This window comes from Phoenix dactylifera, chromosome 11 (assembly GCF_051530095.1).
Source record: "Phoenix dactylifera cultivar Ajwa chromosome 11, Ajwa_hap1_PhDact_Kaust_v1.1, whole genome shotgun sequence".
Taxonomy (NCBI): Eukaryota; Viridiplantae; Streptophyta; class Magnoliopsida; order Arecales; family Arecaceae; genus Phoenix; species Phoenix dactylifera.
The window spans coordinates 21,619,387-21,642,689 of NC_143200.1; the positions used below are offsets into that span (position 1 = coordinate 21,619,387).

At 40.1% G+C, this 23,303-nt stretch overlaps 2 protein-coding genes across 5 annotated transcripts; one reads left to right on the forward strand and one right to left on the reverse strand.

The window, feature by feature from the left end:
• The first annotated feature begins 333 nt into the window (after positions 1–333).
• Positions 334–14,722, forward strand: LOC103713986 (protein STRUBBELIG-RECEPTOR FAMILY 8-like). 3 transcript variants are annotated; one of them, XM_088707232.2, is made up of 17 exons: positions 373–984; positions 1,119–1,347; positions 1,434–1,566; positions 1,660–1,731; positions 1,840–1,905; positions 1,996–2,067; positions 2,153–2,224; positions 7,734–7,805; positions 7,905–7,970; positions 8,040–8,105; positions 8,197–8,534; positions 9,880–10,136; positions 11,536–11,807; positions 11,889–12,024; positions 12,454–12,593; positions 12,706–12,862; positions 14,131–14,722. In XM_088707232.2, the coding sequence occupies exons 4-17, from the start codon at positions 1,673–1,675 to the stop codon at positions 14,287–14,289; spliced, it is 1,932 nt and encodes a 643-aa protein (XP_088563358.1). In that variant the 5' UTR covers positions 373–984; positions 1,119–1,347; positions 1,434–1,566; positions 1,660–1,672; the 3' UTR covers positions 14,290–14,722. The 3 variants fall into 3 exon arrangements, with proteins under 3 accessions (XP_008799289.1, XP_088563358.1, XP_008799306.1); XM_008801067.5 differs by lacking the exon at positions 1,119–1,347 and having other exon boundaries at positions 334–984; XM_008801084.6 differs by having other exon boundaries at positions 1,329–1,566.
• A 547-nt stretch (positions 14,723–15,269) lies between these two features.
• On the reverse strand, positions 15,270–19,840 carry LOC103714001 (endoglucanase 11-like). Of its 2 annotated transcripts, XM_008801106.6 has the most exons (6): positions 19,307–19,840; positions 18,880–19,212; positions 18,567–18,779; positions 18,263–18,463; positions 17,885–18,139; positions 15,270–16,253 (listed from the first exon to the last, which is right to left on the reverse strand). In XM_008801106.6, the coding sequence occupies exons 2-6, from the start codon at positions 19,165–19,167 to the stop codon at positions 15,570–15,572; spliced, it is 1,641 nt and encodes a 546-aa protein (XP_008799328.1). In that variant the 5' UTR covers positions 19,168–19,212; positions 19,307–19,840; the 3' UTR covers positions 15,270–15,569. The 2 variants fall into 2 exon arrangements, with proteins under 2 accessions (XP_008799328.1, XP_008799319.1); XM_008801097.6 differs by having other exon boundaries at positions 18,880–19,840.
• Between the last annotated feature and the right edge of the window lie 3,463 nt (positions 19,841–23,303).

Below are 23,303 nucleotides of genomic sequence, written 5' to 3' on the forward strand. Positions count from 1 at the left end.
CTTTCATGCCAAGCGCGTATTTAGAGAGGTTAATAGGGCTGCGGATTGGATGACTGCCTATGTGGCCAATCATTCCGAGAGTACCATATGGGCGGGCACTTCGTAATCTTTTATTTTCTAATTTTATTAGATTTATTCGTACACGTATGGTATAAAATACTTGTTTTAGTAAAAAAAAAAAAAAAAAAAACCAGCTCACCTCCATTGATAGTATCCTCAATCATTTCGAAGAAGACATCCTGCTTGGTGACAGCTCAAACTCACCAAGCGAGGTGTTCCATATTCCTGTCCCATAAATCAGTCATAAAGTAACATTTTCCAATCCCCCACCCACGTCCCAGTCCCACCGCCCACGTAACCCAGCCCGTGCGTATCCCCACATGACCGCCAAAATGGTTTGAGAAGAAGACCAAGCAAGGTCCCACCTACGATCGCACGCCCACCGCTCGTCATTTATGTGCCCATGGTCTTCACGTTCATCCCCCGCGCCACTCCCATCTGCAAGAGTACTCTACTAGTGTCGAGTATATACTCTACTAAAAGATTTAACTTAAAAAAAGGAGTCATGGAGACATAAAGACATAAACCTCCTCGTCACTCTCATAAAGAAGTCACAATGCTCTCTCTGCAAGTCTCTACACTCAGTTAGCTAGGTTATTGAAGTACATTGTCATGGCTGTTCGTTCTATACTAAGATTTACTATGATGCTTCTCAGTTTTGTTTTATTTTCCTTTTGTCCGTCCCAAGCCTTCATCCCCGGATCCGCTCCATCGCTTGGTTAACTCCTTTGAAAAAAAGGCGCCAGGTTTCCGTCTGGAAGCTTGAGAGAAAGGTGAGAGGGGTTCCGATGAGAGGGCTGCGAGGGTCCGATCCCCTGAATCCACCGCATCACACGATGGCGGCATTCGCAGCACTTGCTGTTCTTGTCGTTCTTTTCGGCTCGCTGGCGGTTGTGGTGGAGTCGGCCACCAAACCCTCTGATGGTATTTGTTATCTATCCTCATCTTGAATCTATGCTTCTGCTGCTGTTATTTATTGTTTTTAGATTTTTGCATGCTATCTTTCTCATTTTATCTTGGTTTGGTTGATGGGTTTTCATTATATGGATTGGAAATAGGAGGTGGAAGGGATTTCAGGATCAAGAAGATTCATCATTGCTTATTTGAGAGCATGCGGTCTTTTCCCCCTCAATTATGTGGATAGGAAAATGGCAGTGCCTGTTTTTATCATTGTGTTCAATTATTGTGTTCAATCATTGGAGAAATGTAGCTGTTCTTATTTGCACCTTTCATTATTTGGATACTAAGAGTATATCCATGATTTGCAGTTCGAGCTCTTGGTGTCTTGTATGGCTCCTTAAATAGCCCTCCGCAGCTGTTCTTATTTGCACCTTTCATTATTTGGATACTAAGAGTATATCCATGATTTGCAGTTCGAGCTCTTGGTGTCTTGTATGGCTTCTTAAATAGCCCTCCGCAGCTGGCCGGGTGGACATCGAGTGGTGGAGATCCTTGTAGAGATTCTTGGAAGGGGATAACTTGTTCTGGTTCAGCTGTCACTGCCATGTAAAGAGAAAAATATCTTCATAAGCTTTGTCTGGGTTCTTCTGTTCAATATTTTCTTATTTAGTAGTTATGCTTCTTATGGTGCTGCAACAGTGAGGTTTCCGGGATGGGGCTCAATGGTACTCTTGGTTACCTCCTTTCGGATCTATTGTCTTTGAAAACATTGTAAGGAACCTCATCCACATTTCCTTTTATTGATATTGATCATGGAGTTTCCTGTGATCGTGGATTTATTTTCTTCTTCTTCATCTTCTTCTTTATCCTTGATGATAGGGATATAAGCAACAACAATGTGCATGAAGGCATTCCATATCAACTGCCACCAAACCTTACCTATCTGTAATGTTCTTTTTCTTAGTATTCTACTTGTCAAACAATCTTTATGTAACTCTGGAGGTTGAAGTTTATAGGCTTCATTTGGCGGTGCAGGAATCTTGCAAAAAACAATCTTTCTGGGAACCTTCCTTTCTCTATTTCTACAATGGTTTCCCTTAATTACCTGTAAGTTGCTTGTCTATGATGCCATGTGATATGTGTGGTGAAGCAAATTTTATTTACTAATGATCTATATAATTATTGATTGTAGCAATGTCAGCCACAACTCACTATCTCAACAAATTGGGGACATCTTTGCGAATCTTCAAGACCTTTCTGAGTTGTAAGTTCTTTGAAAAGCCAGTCCATTTTGATGTTTTCATTCCTTTGTCATGCTGTGTTGACTATCATTCTTCATAATTATTGGGAAAAAAGACCTGTTATACTTGGTTATGGTGATGTATTGCTTATTCCTTGTAATTAGTGCGATCTATAATGGATCTCAAAAGTTCAATTTTATCTTACTATAAGCTGAATGAGTTAAGTAGAACTTCCTGAGAATTATCCAAGGAATATATCAAGGGGATCCAAGTATTTAGCCCTTTCACATTTTTCCAAAAAAGCTGGCTATATTGATTAAAGAAGATGTGATTAGACTACATTTTCTTCTATTTGATTTTCTTGAATGCAAGACTAAAATTTGATGCAAGTCTTATCTAAGATACCTCTTTAATGCATATAATATGTACTAGAAGGTATTATGTTGGATTTCCATCATATAACATATCCATTTGCGGTGATTGGATGCTGCCATTTTTGCATGCAAAATGTTATGTTTAGGCTATATGATTCCAGAAAACTACTGACAGGGGCAACTCTAGGTTCATCTAAATATTTCCATATAATATCATTGATGTTGAAGGCAAAACCTTGTTTAGACTTTAGAGTTAAGAGATTTTGTGTTGAACGACACCCCTTGAACAAATGAAAGAGTTTCAGAGAATATTTGAGATTCTTTCATGATGGATGCTAATGCAGTCCAACATCATGATGCAGTGGAAGAAGAGGAGTTGGATCGCCCTTTTTCTATAAATCACTGAGAAAATATTGATTAAAAGCATGGCAAGATAGATTAATACCTGTAGAGATGATTTGAGAACACAAGACGATGGAAAAGGATGGATAAAGACTTTTCTAGATACCATACAAGCACTCCACCTAGTAGGCCGTCCAGGAATTATTTGACAATCTCCTCCTTGTTTCTTTCATCCTTTCTCTCCTCCTCTCTCTAACTCTCTCTTTGTCTGCAGAACCAGAGAGCTCTTGCTTGAGTTCTTTACATGATATGAGAAAAATTCTCCCTCTTCTTCTAACCATGGGCATCCCCTTCCTATCTATAAAAGAGAAGCTAACCCTAGGATGGAAAGTCGAGGCCTTTGTGGCACCAACCTAGGTCCTAGATGTTGGCGACCCACTAGGGTTGAACCGTAACATCTGGCAGTCACCTCAGAAATCCTAGGCATGTAGTCAGTCATCATAGCATTGCACTATGTGGTCGGCTACCAAGGCTCAAACCTAGCAGCTGGCTACATTGGATACCCTAATCTAGGGTTCAGTATGATGCATAACACCAGCCCAATAATTTTTATGCCGTCCAATATGAACTACTAGGGTTTTGATTTACTTTCTCATTTAAACTAAGCCTGAATTTAGTGAGGACTCAAGAGAGTTCTAGAGAAAAGACCAAGGATGGCAGACAATATGGGACCCTAAGGTCAGCTTTGATTTCTAATCTATCATATCCCATCTTACTCGATGGGTGTGCCACTACCACAAGGAAGCAAGATGGACCAACCTTCTTATACATAAAATATATAATAGTGTTAATCCTTGGTAGATAGACTGGACAAAAATGTCTCTCATCATACGCAACAATTATTCTTATAATCCAATCCTTCCACCTTTATTCTCGATTGACTATTGGGAAATATTAGTACTATTAGACCCATAGCCAATCAATTTTATTGCCTATTAGAGTCCTAGCTATGTGACAGACACAAGTGAAAACAAATGCATGCGTAGACTCAATTTTGACTAACATTTTTTTAATATTCAAAATAAATAATAATGATATTATAAAATTGATTCGATTAAAACATTACTTAGTGTCAGGACTCCCATGTCTAATGTGTTTCTATTCTGATATGGATAAAGTGTCGTAGATGGATTTGTTGTTGTAGTAATCCTTATCCCCATTCATGAGTCATGATAATGTACAATAAATCAGTGAGCTCCCTATCAAGGATAAGATTTAGGGTATTATTGTCGATACACAAGTTTGGTCTCAAATTTATTAAACCAATACCCCAATGGGTAATTGTACTCTCAGGTTAGGGGACCTGTATTGTTGACCATTCAATATATAACATATCCATCGTACTAGTGCAAAATCAGGTACTTTGATGATTATGAGAAATAGCCGCCCCAATTTGTTATTGGACACTGTATACAATGTCAGATTTCTAAGTACGATGCCCAACCTCACCCGAGCTATGAATAATTTTTAAAGATCTAGAGATCTGACTCTCCCCATGGAATACACAACCGTTCACTTGGTCATTCTGCCCCATAGTGACCCTTACAGACTCTTTTCCGGCTCAAAGGCATAAATATGATACATCCTTTTTACTGTTTATATGACCGTGAACAAGAGCAATACCTATGAATTATCTCCAAATATTATGTTCAATATGTCAAATAGCTTTTAGGGCATATCCTACTCCCAACATTTCATTATGTTCACCTTATGCTAAAAGATCTTTAATTATGTGCATGTGACCAAAAATGGGCTAGAAAATTCAATTTGAAAGAGCCTCTGTTAGAAGGTTTTAAGACAACTATATGGTAAATAAAGATAAAGCAAGACTGATACCAAGTGCTTATTTATGTTGGTCGATTCACAGGAGAAAATAGAACTCTTAAGAATGTCTTTGGGAGATCCTGTTTAAATATATGGACTGTAAAGGACAAAGCTGAGTTGGAGTTGCAATGGTCCTTTTGGAGGTCAGGGAAAGCAATTGCTACAGGAATCAAGTCTTCAATTTGTTAAATATTCCCATTCTATCTGAATTTCAGCTACATAAAGGATGCAAAAGATGTGAATGCATTGTTTTTTGAAATCTGAATAGCAATATTTTAATGAATAAGGATTAACTGGCTGGGGATAAGGCAACGGAGAAAAGCAAGTTCTGTAATAGCCAAGGCATGCCGTACTGGTACCGCCGTACCGGTAGGCATACCGGTTGCCTAATGGACTAGTATGGTACCGGTTCCGACCAGTTTGGACCGGTACCGAACCGGTTTGTTGCCTACAGTCGCGCGGTTGTCAGGGCACGTACCACACATACCGGTTGGTTCTAGCCCTAGAAGGGACGGAACCGTTTCTCACTGTCGTACTGTACCGATCAGGGGCCGGCCTGATACGATACATGCTGAACTGGCCGGTACCGGTTCAGCATACCATGGTAATAACGTGAGACATCATCTGGTGGTTAGCTTAATGCTGGACTAAGAGCAGAAAATTAAATTCTGCTTTTCCATGACATTTTTACATGTAAGGAAGACTTAAGTCTAGTATTGAATGATTAATCATAGGCTTCAAGCCATGGTCTGCTGTGCCAGTACCGGGCACCGTACCAGTTGCCCAGCCGCACGAGTCAGTACGAGCTGGTATCGTGCTGTGTTGGGCTTGTACCGACAAAGAAGAAGACGAACGCAGACCGTGGGAGAGAGAAAAAGAGAGAGAAGGGGGGAGAGAGGAAGGGAGAGAGGAGGCCGACGGAGGGTGGCAGTGGCGAAACAGGGGTCCGGCCGCAGCCTCTGCATCCTGCCCGGGCGCCGGCCTCCGCCGGCCCTCTGCCAGACCTCCGCCATCCTTCATTTCTTTTCCACTCACTCTCTCTTTTCTTTTCTTTCCTTCTCCTTCTCCCCCTTCGGCGACGGCGTCTCGGTTTCATTGCTGGAATCGTCCTGGTCAGCTGTTGGTACGGTTCGGGACATTTCGAACCGGGCGGTTTGGGATGGTTCCGCCGACCCTGCTTCAAGCTCTAGCAAGAGAAGAAAAGAGAAGTAATTGAATGATTGTCCCTTGAAGATACTAGAGGAACGAAAAGAGTAATGGCGTGAACTAGGTGGCATCTGCCATTATACTAGCTCACTTGCTAGCTCACAATGATGATCTCATATCACACATTTATTCATGACCAACCAAATCAAGGCTATACTGATCCCGTTGCAACAACTCTCAAGGATATAAGCCAACCTCAAGAGTACAATGTGGAAAATAAAGCCAAAGCTAAGTCTCATCTTTAATGTTTTAAGTGCAATTTTAATTGGGATATCATGTGAGCTTCATCATCCTCCATGGTAAGCCTGTTTGTGCAAAATAGCGCATTAATCATGTTACAGTAAAGTGCTAAGTGGAGAGGATATATTTTTGTTAGCTTTTGATAAAACAAATGCAAGAAAATCATGATAGAAGTGCTCAAATTAGGTTGATGGAGTTTGATTGAGCTTGTAGGTGGCATGATACCTGTGAAATACATTGTGGTAGAGCAATGGGCATGCAGACCTTACTAGAGTCATTATAATGAAGAAATGCCTCTTTTAGGTGCTTTTAACAAGGCAACTAAACATGATCAGCAGTAAGGTTCATGGCAATCATTTTCTTATACAAAAAAAGTGATTTTCTTTTGTCATGGGGGCAAAATTCTCATTGTAGTCTTATCATGCACTTGGTGGAAGTCATATGCAACTAAAAAGGGCCAATACCTGCTCTACCATGCCGTCAAAGTGGGTTTAACATTGTACACCTACTTCTGATTATTGGTGCTGCTCCCACAAGATTTGGACAAGATCCCATGAATGGGCATGACAATGGGCCTAGATAATGCTGAAAAATGTCCTTGAAGTGGGGATTTTTTTTTGGTGGGGGGTTATGAGTTCCTTCCAACTTCCTATCTGTATGAAAGAGCTTGAGAGCTAAAAGTTTACAGAGCATGAACTAGCTATTAGTCAGGTTGTGAGGTGCCTATATGATGACCCTTTTAAAATTCTAGGCAGCCAACCAGGATCGAGGAACCTAAAGATAGATTTACATAATGATTCAATTAACTTGTGAATTGCACTTCATCCTTCCACATGTAAATGCCAAAGAATTAGCTTTCTGATATGGAGAAAAAGGAGGTTATTGAGTATTAACTGTGGATAAGAAGACTCAGAATTTTTGTCTATTAATTTCTTTTGCTTCTCTTGCTACAACACTATCTGGAAAAAAGTTAAAGAGGGTGACAAAAGGAGACTTTCTTTGTCATCATTGTTTAAATAAAAAGAATTAAAATGTATTGAGCTCTTCTTAAGTAATAGGTCTTAGTTAAAGGGGTAACTGGGTAGGTTAAGCACTATGCCATCATCAGGTGCCACTGCCTTCCTAGGCTCCAGCCTATGGAAAGATTTTTCATATTTTCCTTCAAAATGCTATATTTTTTTGGGAGGCTAATAAGGCATGTGGAATTACCTAAAGAAAGCCATGCATGTTATGTGCATCTGTCATTTTTGTTATATTTAATCTGCAATCATGCAAAGACATGATCATGTGCATGCTAACACAATTGTTTTTTATATCCGGTGAATGTATACCTCATTCTCAGTTTATTTGTATAATTTCCCTGCATGTGCCAGAAATCATGTTTCCTACTCATGCACAAAGAAATCTCGTAAAGATCTTCTTGCCAAAAAAGCTTTTTTGTTTTGTTCTTTATATGCATTTAAGCTTGTAAGGAATTCGATGGCAGGGATTTATCATTCAATAACTTGACAGGAGATCTTCCAAATTCTCTGAGCTCTTTGTCAAACCTTTCTAGTCTGTAAGTGCACCGTTAATTGATTATTGCTAGAAACTTAGATGCATATTTTCCATCCATATGTATGATTACCAGATTCTAAACTTTTCCTTTTTTTTGCAGTTATTTGCAGGACAACCAATTAACTGGCCCGGTGAATCTTCTTGCTAGCCTAGATTTGACTACTCTGTAAGTTGTTGTATATGCAATGACAGGCATTCTTGTTACATTCATTTAATACTGTTTATTCTTTGTCAGGAATATTGCAAACGACAATTTCAGTGGTTGGATACCACAGGAATTCAGTTCAATTCCAAATCTTATGTGAGTATTAGTGCAGTCTTCACTACGTTTCCTTTTTGTCTTATTTTCTCCATATAATTTTTCTAATTTCTGCCTGCCATTGCATGCATAGTACTGGAGGTAACTCGTTTATTGATGGTCCTGCTCCACCACCACCACCATATGTGGCCCCTCCTCCTAGTAGACCTCACAAAAATCGTAATCATACTAAGGCACCTATAGATACACCAGACAGGCCCGAGAGCAAACCATTCCATCCAGATAATACGAATGAGAAGAAGAGTTTGACAGCAGGTTCAATCATAGGGATAATTATCAGCTCAATATTTGGTGCTTTATGCGTAATACTGGCTGTTAGTTTTTGCCTTTGGAATGTTCCGAAGAAAAAGGATGATACCAGAATGAACACAAGCCATTCTTTAGGGTTTGTCACCATTGCTGCAGATAGAGGTACTCTATTGTTCCTTAAATTTGTGTTTTTTGTGTCCCTTGTTCTTTTGAGAAAGTCACTATCTTCTTCAATGCCTCTAAGTTTGGAAGTGATTAGTATTTGTTTTATTTAGAAATGATCTTTACATGGCAAAATATTTAAAGGCAATATAATAATGATATGTTAGCTTAAATTCTCCCAAAACAACATGGTTAATTATATGTATGTATGTATGTATTGACACATCGAATATCATTAGCCGGTTTCTGTCTTCAAGCTTTGACTTTTATTTAAACACTTCATTGATGGACTTACCACTTAAATTGTATCACTTTAAGAAACAGTACAATATTTTCCAATTGATATGGTTACTAGTCTCTAAACGTAATGCCTGATTAAATTTTTGAACTTATTTGACGGACAAATTTACATGAACCATTCTGGAATTAGACCTATGAGGGAGACAATTAAACTTTGGGATAGTGCAGTGGAGTAATTTTTAGAACAATAACATCTAACTGTGACAAATAAAATCACAATGTCCATGGGAGGTAAGCAGTGAGGTTTTGTACATGCTTTAGGCAGTTCATGAAAAAATTCTAGCAACAGAGGATATGAGACCTCAAATAATTTGTATTAATTTGGAGAAAAAGCATATGATATAATTGGATGGGTAATAAATTTGCGGTTGTTAATTTACAATGACATGCATAAAGTATAAGCAGCAATGGAGATGTTATGGAATTTGTTAGAAGTATAGGAAGTATGTCTTGTGAGACTAAGTAGTTTCCTTAAGTGGCTTTAATTTATTCATAAATTTCATAAACCATGAGCATAACCATCATGCATTGTCTCAACCATTTAGGCTCACTTTCCAATAATAAGGCTCATAATCTATTATAGGAAAATATTAACTTTTGCACTACGACATATTTTTGGACAAGATTGTTAGGATACGGGTGTTTGATGTGAACAAATGTAAAGTACGGCAGAAGGGGGAAAACCACAAGTCCTTTATTGGTTTGATTTGATTTTCATATGCATCTATATGTACATTTATAGTAAACAAACAAGAATGGATTGTTTGTAACATTATTAATTGCTATCTGTTGAATGTATTAGACACGAAATCATGTTTATCCCTGCAATGGAATTTTTAACTTCATGGATTCATAAGGCTTAGCGACAGTTATATTTCATGAGCAAAAATGAACTATACAACTTGAAGTTTTTGTGTTCGGATTTAAAATTATCATCTCTACTTCATATTCTGAGTTAAATTATCTGCTGTACTTTGCAGATATTTTAAAGTTTAAATATGCCAATTTCTTACTTTTCTCCTTGTCATGCTTTTCACTTTTCTAGCAACTGATAAGGAGATGCGAGAACAGAGGCTTAAAACTGCTTCAGTGACAAGTCTGAAACCCCCACCAGTTGAAAAAATGATGGTTGAGAAGGTATATGGGAACAATGGATCTGGAAAAAGACCAAAAGTCCCCATAACTGCAACTTCTTATACCGTTGCTTCTCTCCAAATTGCAACAAACAGCTTTAGTCAGGATTCCCTTCTTGGCGAAGGTTCCCTTGGTCGAGTTTACAGGGCAGAATTTTCTGACGGAACGGTAATGAAAACTTTTATCATTATGTTGAAACCTTCTACTCATTAATTTCATTAAAATGTGAAAAATTTACACTGAAATTCTTGACATGTCTTCTTCACTAAGAATTCTTAACCACCTTCTCAAGTCATGGTCTCAAAACTTGTAAATTGCTGTAGAAATCAATACCTTTTGAATTCGTACTGGTTCATGGAAGATATCCATCTTATTAGATTGCTTACTGGCAGTTATTGGAGGTTTCATTTAGACTGGAAGCATTTTCTGAATAGCATTTATGAATTATTTACGAGTTACGACTATGCTAAAACAAACAGTTGAGATATCCAAACAGTCCATAGAAATCCATGCAAGTATCATGCATCTGCTGTCCAATTTTGTCTTAAGTCAATCGCTGTCCTGGCATGCATCACCTTCCTGATTTGCACACAGGACAAAATAATGCTATTGGGTGGAGGTGAATCATGAATAGCCACATTGATTTTTCTATGTGGACTATGTGAATACATTAGCTGCTTGGTCCATGAAGGCACCCATCATCTTGAGAGCAAAGTGAAAAAAATCAAAATTACAAAAGACATGCTTATAAGATAAATACTGTTTGATACTGAATCAGCGATGGTTTTCTTTTAGCACTTTTTGTAATTACTCCTTAATGAGTTGTATGTTGTTCCAGTTCATTAATCCATTATTTCATTCTTCGTAGGCATCTAAGCTCTTAATAAATGTAAAATGTAACTAAGTGTTATGCAGGACACTAGACCAACTCTAAAACTTCATATGACTAAAATTTTATTCTAATGGGGTTTTACGAATTGAAGTTAATCTCTAATGAACATAAATGGAAAGTTATCTCGGTACCTCTATAATCTCTTAACCATTCTAATATATCTTGTTCTTATTGTATCAAACAATGATCATGGAGAAAACTCTTTGTGCTCCCCAACTATTTGTTCACTTCTAGATCATGTGAAAAACCTAACTCCTAGGTCTAGTTATATTAGAAATTAACTTACTTTTTTGACAAATCTTTTTTCTGAGGGGACTTTTTATGACAAATCTATCTTGATAAATGTGGTATCCCTTAATTATCTTGTTTCGGGTAGCTTATGCTTTTTCTGATACTAGTTTCTAGTGACATCACCTTGAAAAATATCAAAAATCTGATGTTTTCTAAGTTTGTCCAAAAATAATCTGCTTTGTCAGGTCCTGTTTTTATTTTATTCTTCTTGCTCCTGTATCCATTCTAATTATACAATTGATGAAATAATCTGCAGTAATCTAACCAAACTTTCATTGCAGCTGCAAATCTTCATATGTTTCCTGCCAAAATATTGATAATAGCTAATTCTAGTTTTCATTTATATAAAATGCTTGCTGAAATGCAACTTGTTGCCTCTTGCAGGTTTTGGCTGTTAAAAAAATCGATAGTGCAGCACTGTCCTTGCAAGAGGAAGATAATTTTCTTGAGGCTGTTTCAAATATGTCACGACTGAGGCACCCAAACATTGTTACACTTTTAGGCTACTGTGTTGAACATGGGCAACGGCTTTTAGTTTTTGAGTATATTGGAAATGGAACACTGCACGATATGTTGCACTTTGCTGATGATAGCAGCAAGAAGCTGACCTGGAATGCACGTGTGAGAGTGGCACTTGGCACAGCTAGGGCTTTAGAGTAAGTTGTCAGTGCATTTACTACGTTCCCAACTTGCATTTATAGTATTCAACTAACAATAACCTTTCAATTTCTATTCAGGTATCTGCATGAAGTTTGCTTGCCTTCTATTGTACATAGAAACTTCAAGTCAGCAAATATCCTACTCGATGAAGAGTTGAATCCTCGCTTATCAGACTGTGGGCTGGCCGCATTGACACCCAATACCGAAAGACAGGCAAGTGATCAAGCCATACATGTACCACCACATTAGCTTGGACATTGTTGCCTCTTGCCTCTTGAATCCTCGTTTAATTCTGAGTGGCATCAGCCCTCAATATCTTTGCCCCCCCTGTTCTCCCCCCATAATAAAATCCTAGCCACGAGTTTGACTCGGTCTGCCTGGGAGCCTAGATCCCATACCTAGGTTGTGTGGGGTGTGTTGGTCTTTTTGGCAGGGTGGCTTGGACCTCTCCTATCAGAAAAAAAAAAATCATACATGTTCTCTTTTTTTTTATTATTTTGCCTTTTTTTTGGGGTGGGTGGGTGGGTGGGTGGGGGGGGGGGGGGGGGATCGCAAGAAGCCATACTGATAGATCAATAGCATAATGAGATTAAGCATGATGTATAGTCTTTTAAAATAATCACTTGTCTGTATGTTCATTAGGTTTCAACTGAGGTGGTTGGTTCATTTGGTTATAGTGCTCCTGAATTTGCAATGTCTGGAATTTATACTGTGAAGAGCGATGTGTATAGCTTTGGTGTAGTGATGTTAGAGCTATTGACAGGTCGGAAGCCACTGGACAGGTCTATCTCGATTACTATATTTTATCTTCTAGGTTTGGCTGGGTGCATTGTTTTAATTTGTTAAGGTGATGTTTTTTTTGTCAATTTTCTTTTTGCATGTTGGATATTTCAGTTCCAGAGAAAGATCAGAACAGTCTCTAGTCAGATGGGCTACTCCACAACTTCATGATATTGATGCATTGGCAAAAATGGTTGATCCAGCATTGAATGGAATGTATCCTGCAAAGTCTCTTTCTCGTTTTGCTGACATCATTGCACTGTGTGTTCAGGTACTCTCTGTTTTTTTTTTCTTTCTTCATGTTGCATTTAGAAAAGTGGATCAAGTACCCAATGGTTGTATTCATGACAATGCTGAAATAGATTTACTAACTATTCTACTTCATTAATGTGCATATGAGTTGAAGTTGCTCCAGTGACATACTGACCTCCATCAGAATTTTAATTTGTTGAATTTCACAATTTCACTGTTTCCAAAACTATTCCTCGATAAATTTCTTGACAAGTTGAGAAAGTTAAGTAATTGAAAGAATTTCCTTTTTGTCTCTTTGACACTGTTTCTTGTTTTTCTTGATTATGAGAGTAAATGTATCTAGAAGGGTTTTAGTTTACATGCTTGTGTTAGATTTTTCACCATACTCTCTTCTTTTACAGAACTCCCTTATTTATTTTTCCATTACTTGCCCTTTAATTTGTTTTGCCATGTTATTGTTTAACTATTCCTCTGTCTTAGATACCAATGGGTTTATTCTATTCTCAAAATATTGATTTTCACCAAATTGTTTTATTCTGGCTTTTTATTCCAACTCATGATCCACCAGACACCCAACTCATGATCCATCTTGTCTGATTTTCACCACCCTTGGGTGTATGGGCACTATTCCTCTTGGTATTACATAACTCCCGCCAAACGCCTCCCAACCTGAGAAGGAAAAAACACCCAGCCACCTGTGTAAGCATGAGCACATCCACTCAGAAGCACTCGCACCTGTACGCATGCACGCACACCCATCCTTGCACAAACACGTGTGCAGACGTGCAGAGAGATGCAGGCATACAGGAATCCATGCACGTGCACACATGCTACGGAAAATGCTATTAGACAGTAGTGAGAAACAAGAGCCTTAATGTTCGAACCCCAGCAGTGGATGCTGCCATTAGAAACCATAGCAGGAATGAACTGGACATACATGTGTACCAGAACAGGAAACTGTCTCTCGTGCTTTATGGTTTTTCTTATATATTAATCTGCATCTTTATTTTTGACATATCTTCAGCGGGTCATCTAGAAAATGAGATTAATTTGGTAAGAATGCTGGGTTCTGTGAAATGATTTTGGTGCATGATTGCATGTTTCTGCAACTGGTAAACTTTAAGGTTTTGAATCATATGATCTTCTGATAGTGAGTGTTGTTCCGGCAGCAGGCATCCCCTTCCCAGTATATGCAATATTTTATTTTTCATCTCTCTTTTCCATCTTCTGAGTTGTAAAACTACTTTCCACTTCCAACACTCAAATCCAATGTTCTTGTCTGTGCAGCCTGAGCCCGAGTTCCGCCCTCCCATGTCTGAAGTTGTCCAACAACTGGTTCGGTTAATGCAAAGGGCAAGCATAGTAAGAAGAAGCTCTGGAGATGAGCTTGGATATTCCTATAGGGTTCTAGAGCATGAAGCAAGTACAACGGACTTGTCTTTTTAGATTGATACTCTTGCTGCCAGTGTGCAGTTCCCCGAGCACCTGCACAGGCCAAGAGAGTATTTAAAGAGAGTCCAGTAGTCCAATTGCATGTCTGACACAGGAGATCCTGCGCCTATGAAAGCTTGTCAGAGCAATGGAAGAGTAATCTAAGTTAATTTTCATTTCGTATGCTAAAATATGTCTCCCCTGTTTCCGTTAGTTTTCTATACTCTCTAGATCTAGATGGGTCTATATGCCTTCCTTGTGCATGTGTTGTAGGAAAATAAATTTCTTAATTGAAAAAAAAGAAGGAAAGAAATGAGCATCCAAAGTTTATGTTCTTTTGCATTTCATTTTTTTTTTTAACCTTCTTGTTTTACAGTGAAGGCAACATTCAAGCAAACCTTTGTTAACTTTATCTTTACAGTGTATGACCGATTTCATTTTTCCTTCACAGGCCCTATTGTCTTCTTCTTTTTTTGTTGTGATTGTAACGCAGCAGAAACTATTGTCAAGTTCTATGTTATGTTACCATTCTTACTGGGAGATTGGAGCATTGATTAGTTGCCGTCCACCAGCATGCTGTAACTTGCTTGTGCAAAATGCCATTAGTTTAGACAAATGTTTTTTTAACATATATATATACCTTTGCAAATGTGGCTTTACATGTGCAGGAATTGCTTGAATTCCCGATTAGCTGACTAGGCTGCGTGAGGCTCTTAAGTCACATCTTTAAATACAATCTCTAATGAACACACCCATATTGATTGTTTGCCCAAGAAAAGATAAACGCATATTGAATTTTATTTTTTTGAGGTAATCAGTTTGAGAAAAAAAAATCGTGAACAAATTATGTGGATCGAGCGTTTAATTGAAATACTGCATCAGTCAGCCATCAAATATTCCTTCCATTTAGATCAGTTGCATGAATTGTCTATGCCAGGTGTTTATGCCTATAATGCCGGTGCCATAACCTGCCTGTTGGTTGCTTAATTTGAAGCTTACCCTGTTAATACACCGTTTTATTAGGGAGAAAAAGGAGCACAATAAATTAGTAAAAAGAAAGAATAGATTTTGAAGGAAAAAAAAAAACAAAAAACAAAAACAACCTTGTTTCTCTCTTTCTTTCATTATCTTTCTTTTCCATTTTTTCATATTCTTTCTTTTCCTATAGATATACTCAGCGTATCTCTTGACCCTCACAGCATGGCAAAAATAACAATTTATAAACAAAAAAAAACAATTGAAAAATTTGGGACTGCTCCTTTCCACCAATCTTGTGTGGAATCTGCTACCTACTACTAGCATGAGGAAATCGGAGGGTGCACTCCCTCAAGAAGCTGCTGCTGCCGGCGCCCTTCGAACCGAGCAAGCTTAGCAAACACTCCGACGAGCGGCGCTGTGTTGTATGTACACGCCTCCGTCTGCATGTAATTCCATCTCACGTCCCTGAACACGTCCTTGGCGTCGGGGCCGCCGACGACGGCCCCGACAAGGACGTTCGGGTTCTCCTTCTGCCGGCCGAACCACTTGTCGAACCCCTGCGCGCAGCCGATGAAGGCCTTGTCCTCCTTGTAGGAGACGCTGGACGCCGCCCGGTGGTGCACTCTGGTCGGAAACTTGGGTCCAAACCCCACCAGGTAGCTGATGCCCATGGGGTTGGCCCCCAGGATGTAGTCCGCCTGGGACTTGGCCAACAAGAGGAGCCCCTCGGGGCCCAGAGAGCCTCGAGGGCAATGGAGATCCTGGTTGGATTTGGCCAAGTAGCCGGAGAAGGCGGTGAGGAGGAAGCTGGCGCCGGTGACGTACTGCATGTTGTTCCAGTGGCGGACGTAGAGGAGGCCGCCGGGCGTGCGGCGGACGTTGCTGCCATTGCTGTTCTTGTTGAGGCAGGAGCACAGGTAGTGCTCCGCCTTTGATCTGTATTGCTCCAGCCTGCGCCTGTGCTTTTCTTTCAGGTGGAATCCACCTTCTTCCATTAGCAGCTGAGAACAGTAATTAACATTGTGACTATCAACTTCTTGGAATGTAAAAAATTATAGTAATGCCTATCAAGTAAACAATTGAGCCAGCTAAACAATAATATATGGAAGAGGACTAGATGGGATCCTCTAGAGGAAAGATGAAGGAAAGTTACATTCCACTACACAAAATCCGGATTAGGTGCTTAATTTCAGGTACTATCTGGATTATAATTAAGGTCTTCTAAGGATGTCATGTCTACTATTTTTGAAGTCAACATCTACATTGGAACTCCACTTGCTCAATTGATTTAAACCTACTTCCTGCTTCAGGCAGCAATGGTTCATGTGCTTAGAATTCCAAACAATTCGAGACAAACTTGCAACCCCCCTGCCCCCCAAAAAATTAAAAAAAAAAAAAATCCAAATCTGAATGTAAAACTCTCTAAACGCCCACCAAACATAAAAAATATTCTATTCTGCATTGAGATAACCATGTAGTGGTGTAATGAATAAAATCCACGGAAACGAGATGGGGTGATTGGGATCATGCACAGCTGCATTGGTAAAGTGGTAAGCGTGTAATTTCTCCAAAGCATATCTAAGGTCAACATAGGCTAGAGGTTGACCCGGGCGACTTGCATGAATATAGTCGTGGCATTCTCTCCACTGACACCGACAAAATGTGGGCCCCACCTGATACTTTGTCACGTCTCAGATCGCCAGGATCCAAACGTAGTGCCTCGCTTTTAATTGCTTTCCCGTAGCGTAAGGCCCTCACAGATGATGACGCCAACAGTTACGTCATCTAATCATAAGCTTCCATACTTCCTTTTTTTTTTTCACCACAAACCGACACTTACGTGCTACACAGTATCATGAGGATTTTGAACGACGGTGGCCGTAAGAATATTGGGGCACGTTTATTGTGTCGTACAATTTATGACGGTCAAAGTATGACCTGGATTAAGACCGGTATGGTCTAAAGCAATGGCTACGACGACGCTCTTGTTTGGTTCCTTTTACTATTTATTCGTTGAACGAAAACATGAATATCTAATGTTATGAAGAAACATATATATCATTTTATAAGCAGTAGGTTGTTTGAAAAGAGATGGTGATATAGCTGTTAACCGGTTATCATCCATTATTTTCCTTCATGGACCCAATAAGTTTATATTTCTATTTTTTTATTTCAAAATAAAGAATCATTGACTATGAAAATAACAACTGCTAGTATGTCGGCCTTGTTTGTTATGTTACACAATTTATGACAGCCAGATAAACCAATATATAGCCTGCAGCAATGGCTGAGATGGCCATTATTTCTTTATTCCTTTTACATCTCTCGAACAAGAATTATTATTTTTCTATGAATATGTTTATATATGTATATGTGATGTTATAAAATAATATAATTATTTTGTGAAGGGTAAGTTGGTTTGAATACGGCTCTAATATAGCTGTTGGCCTGTTCCTATCAATATCGCCCTCAGTAAACTGGAGGCCTACAGCCACGCAATAAACAAACGTTATGCTGTGGGATCATGAGGGAGTCCGTTATGATGGTAGGGCGGCGCTTTTGGTAAAGCCAAGCTAGAAACTTTCGCATTTTTCTCGCTTTGTATACGACAGAGAAATTTGGTGAGTTATACCTTGGAAGCCAAGACTTGGAGGCCGGCGTGTTTGATGTCCCAGCTGAACTCGGATATGGCCCATGCGGCACCGCCGAACCGGAACGCGTTATCCACGACGTATTCCAAATACTCCTCCCTCCCGGTCGCCCGGTGGAGCCACAGCGCCGCCCACAGTAGCTCGTCCCCGTACCCGCTCACCGAGGGGTAGTAATTCTTCGCCGGTCCGACGCTCCTGTCGTACCTCCCCCTATACTTGTCCCCGAATTCAAACAACTACAAGCAATTCCGGATCGGAACAGTATACACAAAGAAACTAATTAATTAAGCCATCATTTCGGATCAAATTAAGCTAAGGCTACCATTACATTTTAATTCCTTTCCCTGGATCCAACGAACCTGTCGGGCATGATGCAGCAAGAGGTGGGAGTAATGCGGATTGGATGTCCTGAAGACGATGGACGCCGCCGCCATGGCGGCCGCGGTCTCCCCTGCGACTTCGGAGCCGGGATGGTCGGCGTCGATCCTGTAGGCTTGCCTGGACGTCGTCATGTCCTCCGGCCGTTGCCAGCAGTAGTGGTCGGTGTCGCCATCGCCCACCTACTCGAGTCGGCAAGAATTTAATGATGTTGTTGTATTAGGAGTAAGCATATGCATGCAGCGAACACCGGTGCACATGCAAGGTCAATCTCATGATATGTACCTGGGTCCAGAGGACATTGGGGTGGGTATGGGCCTTGATGAAGTAATCGGTCCCCCATTTGATCGCCCCCAGGGCGTGTCCGATCTCCCCGGAAGCTGCAATCTCTTCGCTGTACTCGATGACGCTCCACGACAGCATCGTGATCGTGAAAGCCATCGGCAGGCCAAATTTTACTTGGTCGCCGGCGTCGTAGTATCCTCCAACCAAATCCACCTGCAGCAGCAGCATTCGGTCTTGTTAGGGTGATAAAGACGACAAAGGAAGAGGAACTATTTGTAGCATTCGAAGTGATGGAAAGGAACCGGGGACTCACTCCTTGTTCGAGCCCATCGGTGAGGCCGGAGTGGTCCCGCCAGGCGACGCGCTGGTTGTAGGGGAGGTGGCCCGAGCGCTGGGCCTCGAAGTAGAGCAGGCTCTTGGAGAGAGCATCCCCGTAATCGAATGCGGCGCGGGCGGCGCCGGGGAGATGGAGGAGGAGGAGGAGGAGGAGAAGGATCCATGGAACCAAAGGTATCGAGAGATTGGAGGAGAGGTCCCTGGGCATGATGGGAGCAACATAGCTTTGCGATTGCCTCTTCCTGTCGTGCAAGATCGAGGGCATCCTTTGCTCTTCCGGAAGCTGTTTGTCGCATGGAATGGAGCCAGACTGAAAGAATCCATTGGATGACATTTGTAGGATTTTTTGAAGTTACGAAACAAAGGAGGTATGAATTGAACGCATATGGAAATGGGAAATTTACCCGACAGGAGCCTATGGACCGCAAATCTTGTGGTGTCAACGGAATTTTGTATTCTACCAAAAAAAAAAAAAAGGCAGAATCTAGTGGCAAATATTGGCGGATTCACCGGCAAAGGATGGAGGGGGTGACCTGAGAAATGAAAGAGATGAATGCTTTTTATATGAAGCTTTTGTGTACCTTGTAGGCCGAAAAAATTGGAGTCGGAGGAAAAGAATCAGGTTTAGAGCCAACTAAATTAGTATTATTGGGCGCATGCAGACAAAGATGGTGCATGGTCGCTTTCCAACTTCGCCTTCAATCTATTCAATCAAAAAAGAAAGAAAGAAAAAAACCTTCGCCTTCATTAATCCGACTGGCTCCAAACTTTCGTTTAGAAAGAGGACGATTTGGTGACTCCAATATGTAAATTTGAAAGATTGGACGCTTCAAATCTCAAAGGCCTTATCGACGATTAGGACATGGCTATCAGGTTTATCATCTTCAGAAGCTGGTTTCTTTTCATTGGTAAAGAATTGCAGGCAAATAGTTGCTTCCTTATATTCTTTTGAAGCAACACATGTTTCTAGGGATACAAACAGTATATGGACCATGCAGTTGTGCCTCCTAGATAGTTTTCAGATATTTTGCATGCTGATTCTCATGAATGCATCTATTCAAAATTTATAAAATATATCCATTTTTACCAAAAAGGAATCGAACGCTTTTTTTTTTCTTTTTTCCTCTTTTCATATTAATGATGGGACGTGTAACGCGTTCCAGTCTGTTGCTCTATTATGCTAGCTAGATTGAATTGAATTGGGTGTGTGAAAACCGGACTAAATGGATCAGGTCTAGTTCAATACTCCCATAGAATTTTTATACGGAGATCAAATATTATTAGCCATCCATGTCTTTAAAACTGGTCTAAATCCATGTCCTTAGTATTTACCACCCCCAACTCCCAACCACAACCCCAAACCCAACCCCATTTGGCGGCGTTCGTGGAAGTCACGTAGGCAGGCAGCCAGTTAACCCCATCTGGGAGAGGATCAGAATGCGACCGTCTCCACTAGAATCTAGATTAGATAGCGGTGGTTGAGTTGCTTTGGTATACTCCTACCAAAGAGTAGGTGCAACCAAAATACCAGGGAAAACAAAGCAATCTTTTAAAACCAAGGACAAGTTAGAGTCTCCACTATTCCAATTAAATATATCCACATGCTAGGGTAGCCCACCCATTTACTTGAGGCCCCAGACTTCCACATTTTCTCATTGAATTATTATCTATGCGCGGGGGCTCCACGCCTCCATTGGTCTTCAGGACAGCAGTCTGATGTGCAAGTTCTACCAACAAAGCGTTACGTGGCCTTTATAGAAAAATATTCTCTGACCTATTCTTCCAATAGGTTAGTACCTTTAATGGTGCAATAGTCGGGTGTGGAGGTCCACGATAAAATAGGTACAAATTTGTTTGGTACATAAAGAATAGACTGGAGTTGTCATGCAAGGAGTAAACCTGAGGAATTTGGTATATAAAGAATAGACTGTTGGTCTCGGAAAGTAAAACTCCACATGCATGGAAGCAAGTTAAACGCTCTAGGCCTTACTGAAGCATTAAGAGCTCATTTGTTTCGCGAAAAGCATTTTTTCTCCTACAAATATAATTTCTGAAAAACAGATTACTAGAAAGAGAATGCCTTGAAAAATACTTTTGGCATGTTTGGTTGACCATGAAAAAGTAACAGATTTTCAGAATGCTTATGTTTGGTTGTCCATCTACTTTTCTAAAAAAAATATGTATAATTCCTATTATACCCTTAATTAAAATTAAATTTTTAATGCCTCTTTAATGCTTAAGGATCTTTTTGGGAAAAAGATAAAAATGAAGTGATTTCCGGCTCATGGCAAAGTAACTTTTTCATGTTTCTCATGGAAAAAACTTTTCCATAAAATATGGAAATCATATTTTCATGAGAATACAATTTTTACGTCTTTTTTTTTTGAAAACTCCAACCAAATAAGAGATATTTTATTACTTTTTTGTTGACCACATTTTTTCTCTTTCTTTTTTCGCAAACCAAATGAGCCCTAAGAAAGCCGACCTATATTATTATCCAGGTTTAGCACAAGGGATTTGAAAAATGGTATATTTGACGGTCGCATTCATGCGTGCTTCCACCATGTTTCCGCCTACGTAGAGGAACTAGACACGAGTTTTTTATTTTTTTATCAGGACGCAGGAGAACTAGGTAGGTGTCGGTTGTGGGTGAAGATTTGTCAAACAATCTAGAGCTGCTCGAGGGTTATTTTTTTTTAAAAAAAAATTCTTAATTGAATAGATTCTATTTTGCCATGCCAACGAGTGATGTCATGATCTGGATTGAAGGCACGGCCATTAAAGCGGCCATGCAATTAATAATAGAAAAAGATGAATTGACGTGGTGTCACCTTTTCTTCCCCTGCAACAACTGTCTTCCACCTGTGTGGGATATCACATGGACGTGAAAGCTAAGCATCCAAATAAACTTTTGGTCCAAAGATCCATCGTATTGTACCAAGCTGAGGAGAAGCTTCGTTTAGCGATAACCTCATTGAAAATTATACGGCGCAAGGCTGGCAGGCAAGTATTTTAACTCGGTGTATGCTCAACTTCCAGCATTCATTTATATTTGAACAACTATGCTTGCTTATAGTTAAGTAGATGCAGCGTCAACTCATCACCGGAATATCGAATCATTGAGCAAAAAATGTCACACCAGTCATCAACGAGTCTTCATCGCAATCATCGATCCATAACGTCTAGGTTTGTACAAGAACCGGTCCTCCTTGTGCTCGGCACTGCATATCCACTGCTACGAAGCCCCTGTTCATGGACGAATTCATGTCGGATAGTGCATCGTGCAGATCTCAAAGCACTCCGAGCTCCGTCGTACAATCTCCTGCATAATTTCCAAAGCAATCAGTGGATGATCCAATAATGCATTCATGCAAAAAGAGACGAATCCATCTTGCCGTGCGAAAGATACACCCCCACCAAACCCCAAATATGCAATGATGGCATGGCCAAGTAGGTGCCTGTAGCTAAAAAAAAGTCCTCACAACGCCATAATAAAATCTTTGAAAAATAAGCATAAGTATCGAAGATATCAAAAAAAAAAAAAGGTCTCAAATAAGCATTAAATCTTGGAATGTTGAGCTTTCTCTTTCAGCTCTTCGATGCTATTCTTGATTGCCAGATGCTTCGAATTCCAGTACCCAGAGGAATGAATGCGCGATGAAAAGCTGACTTGCAGGGCTCGGGGACTTCAAAACCAAGGTCCTTTTTAATTGACAGACATTTGTTCTCTTTATAGGCCAGCAAATAATCAGAGGAAGGCGCTGGTTGGATAGGGGAGTTAAAAAAAAGTGCATCCCGGAGTTGCTCTGTTCTTGTGGGAGATTGCTTCGGGAAGGCTACCTTGCAGGAATTTATTGGCTTGCATAAGAGTTCCTGTCTGTTTGTTTTGTGACCTCTGCGCCCATAAGCAGAGGAAACTCTCTCCCATATTCTGTTCGAATGCCCTGGAGCATCAGGAGTTAATTTGGAGCTTGGCTTTCTTGGAGACGCACTCAGCTCCAACATTACCCTTGAGTCTTTAATTTGGGATCGCAAGGAAGCTATGTTTAGGCCTATTCGGCTGCAGCAATCCATTCTCAAATGCAATATAACTCTCTCATTCTCTCTCCCCCAGCAGGTTTTCAGGTTGGCTGAGACGCCTGCATCCCATTTCATCGTTGCCATCGCCCCGGGGGAAACTACGTGATTCATGCACCTGGAAACCCCCATCCCCAGAATTATCAAAATTAATTATGATGGCTGTGTACTTAAAAAAGGTGCTTTAGATGGATCTGCGTCATTATTCACATTGATCAAAAACAAAGTTCTTACAGCAAGCGGGCATTGCTCATCATCGATACTAGTCCCAATAGCTGAGCTTTGAGCAGCTTAGGAGGCAATGGTGTTTACCATCCATCATCT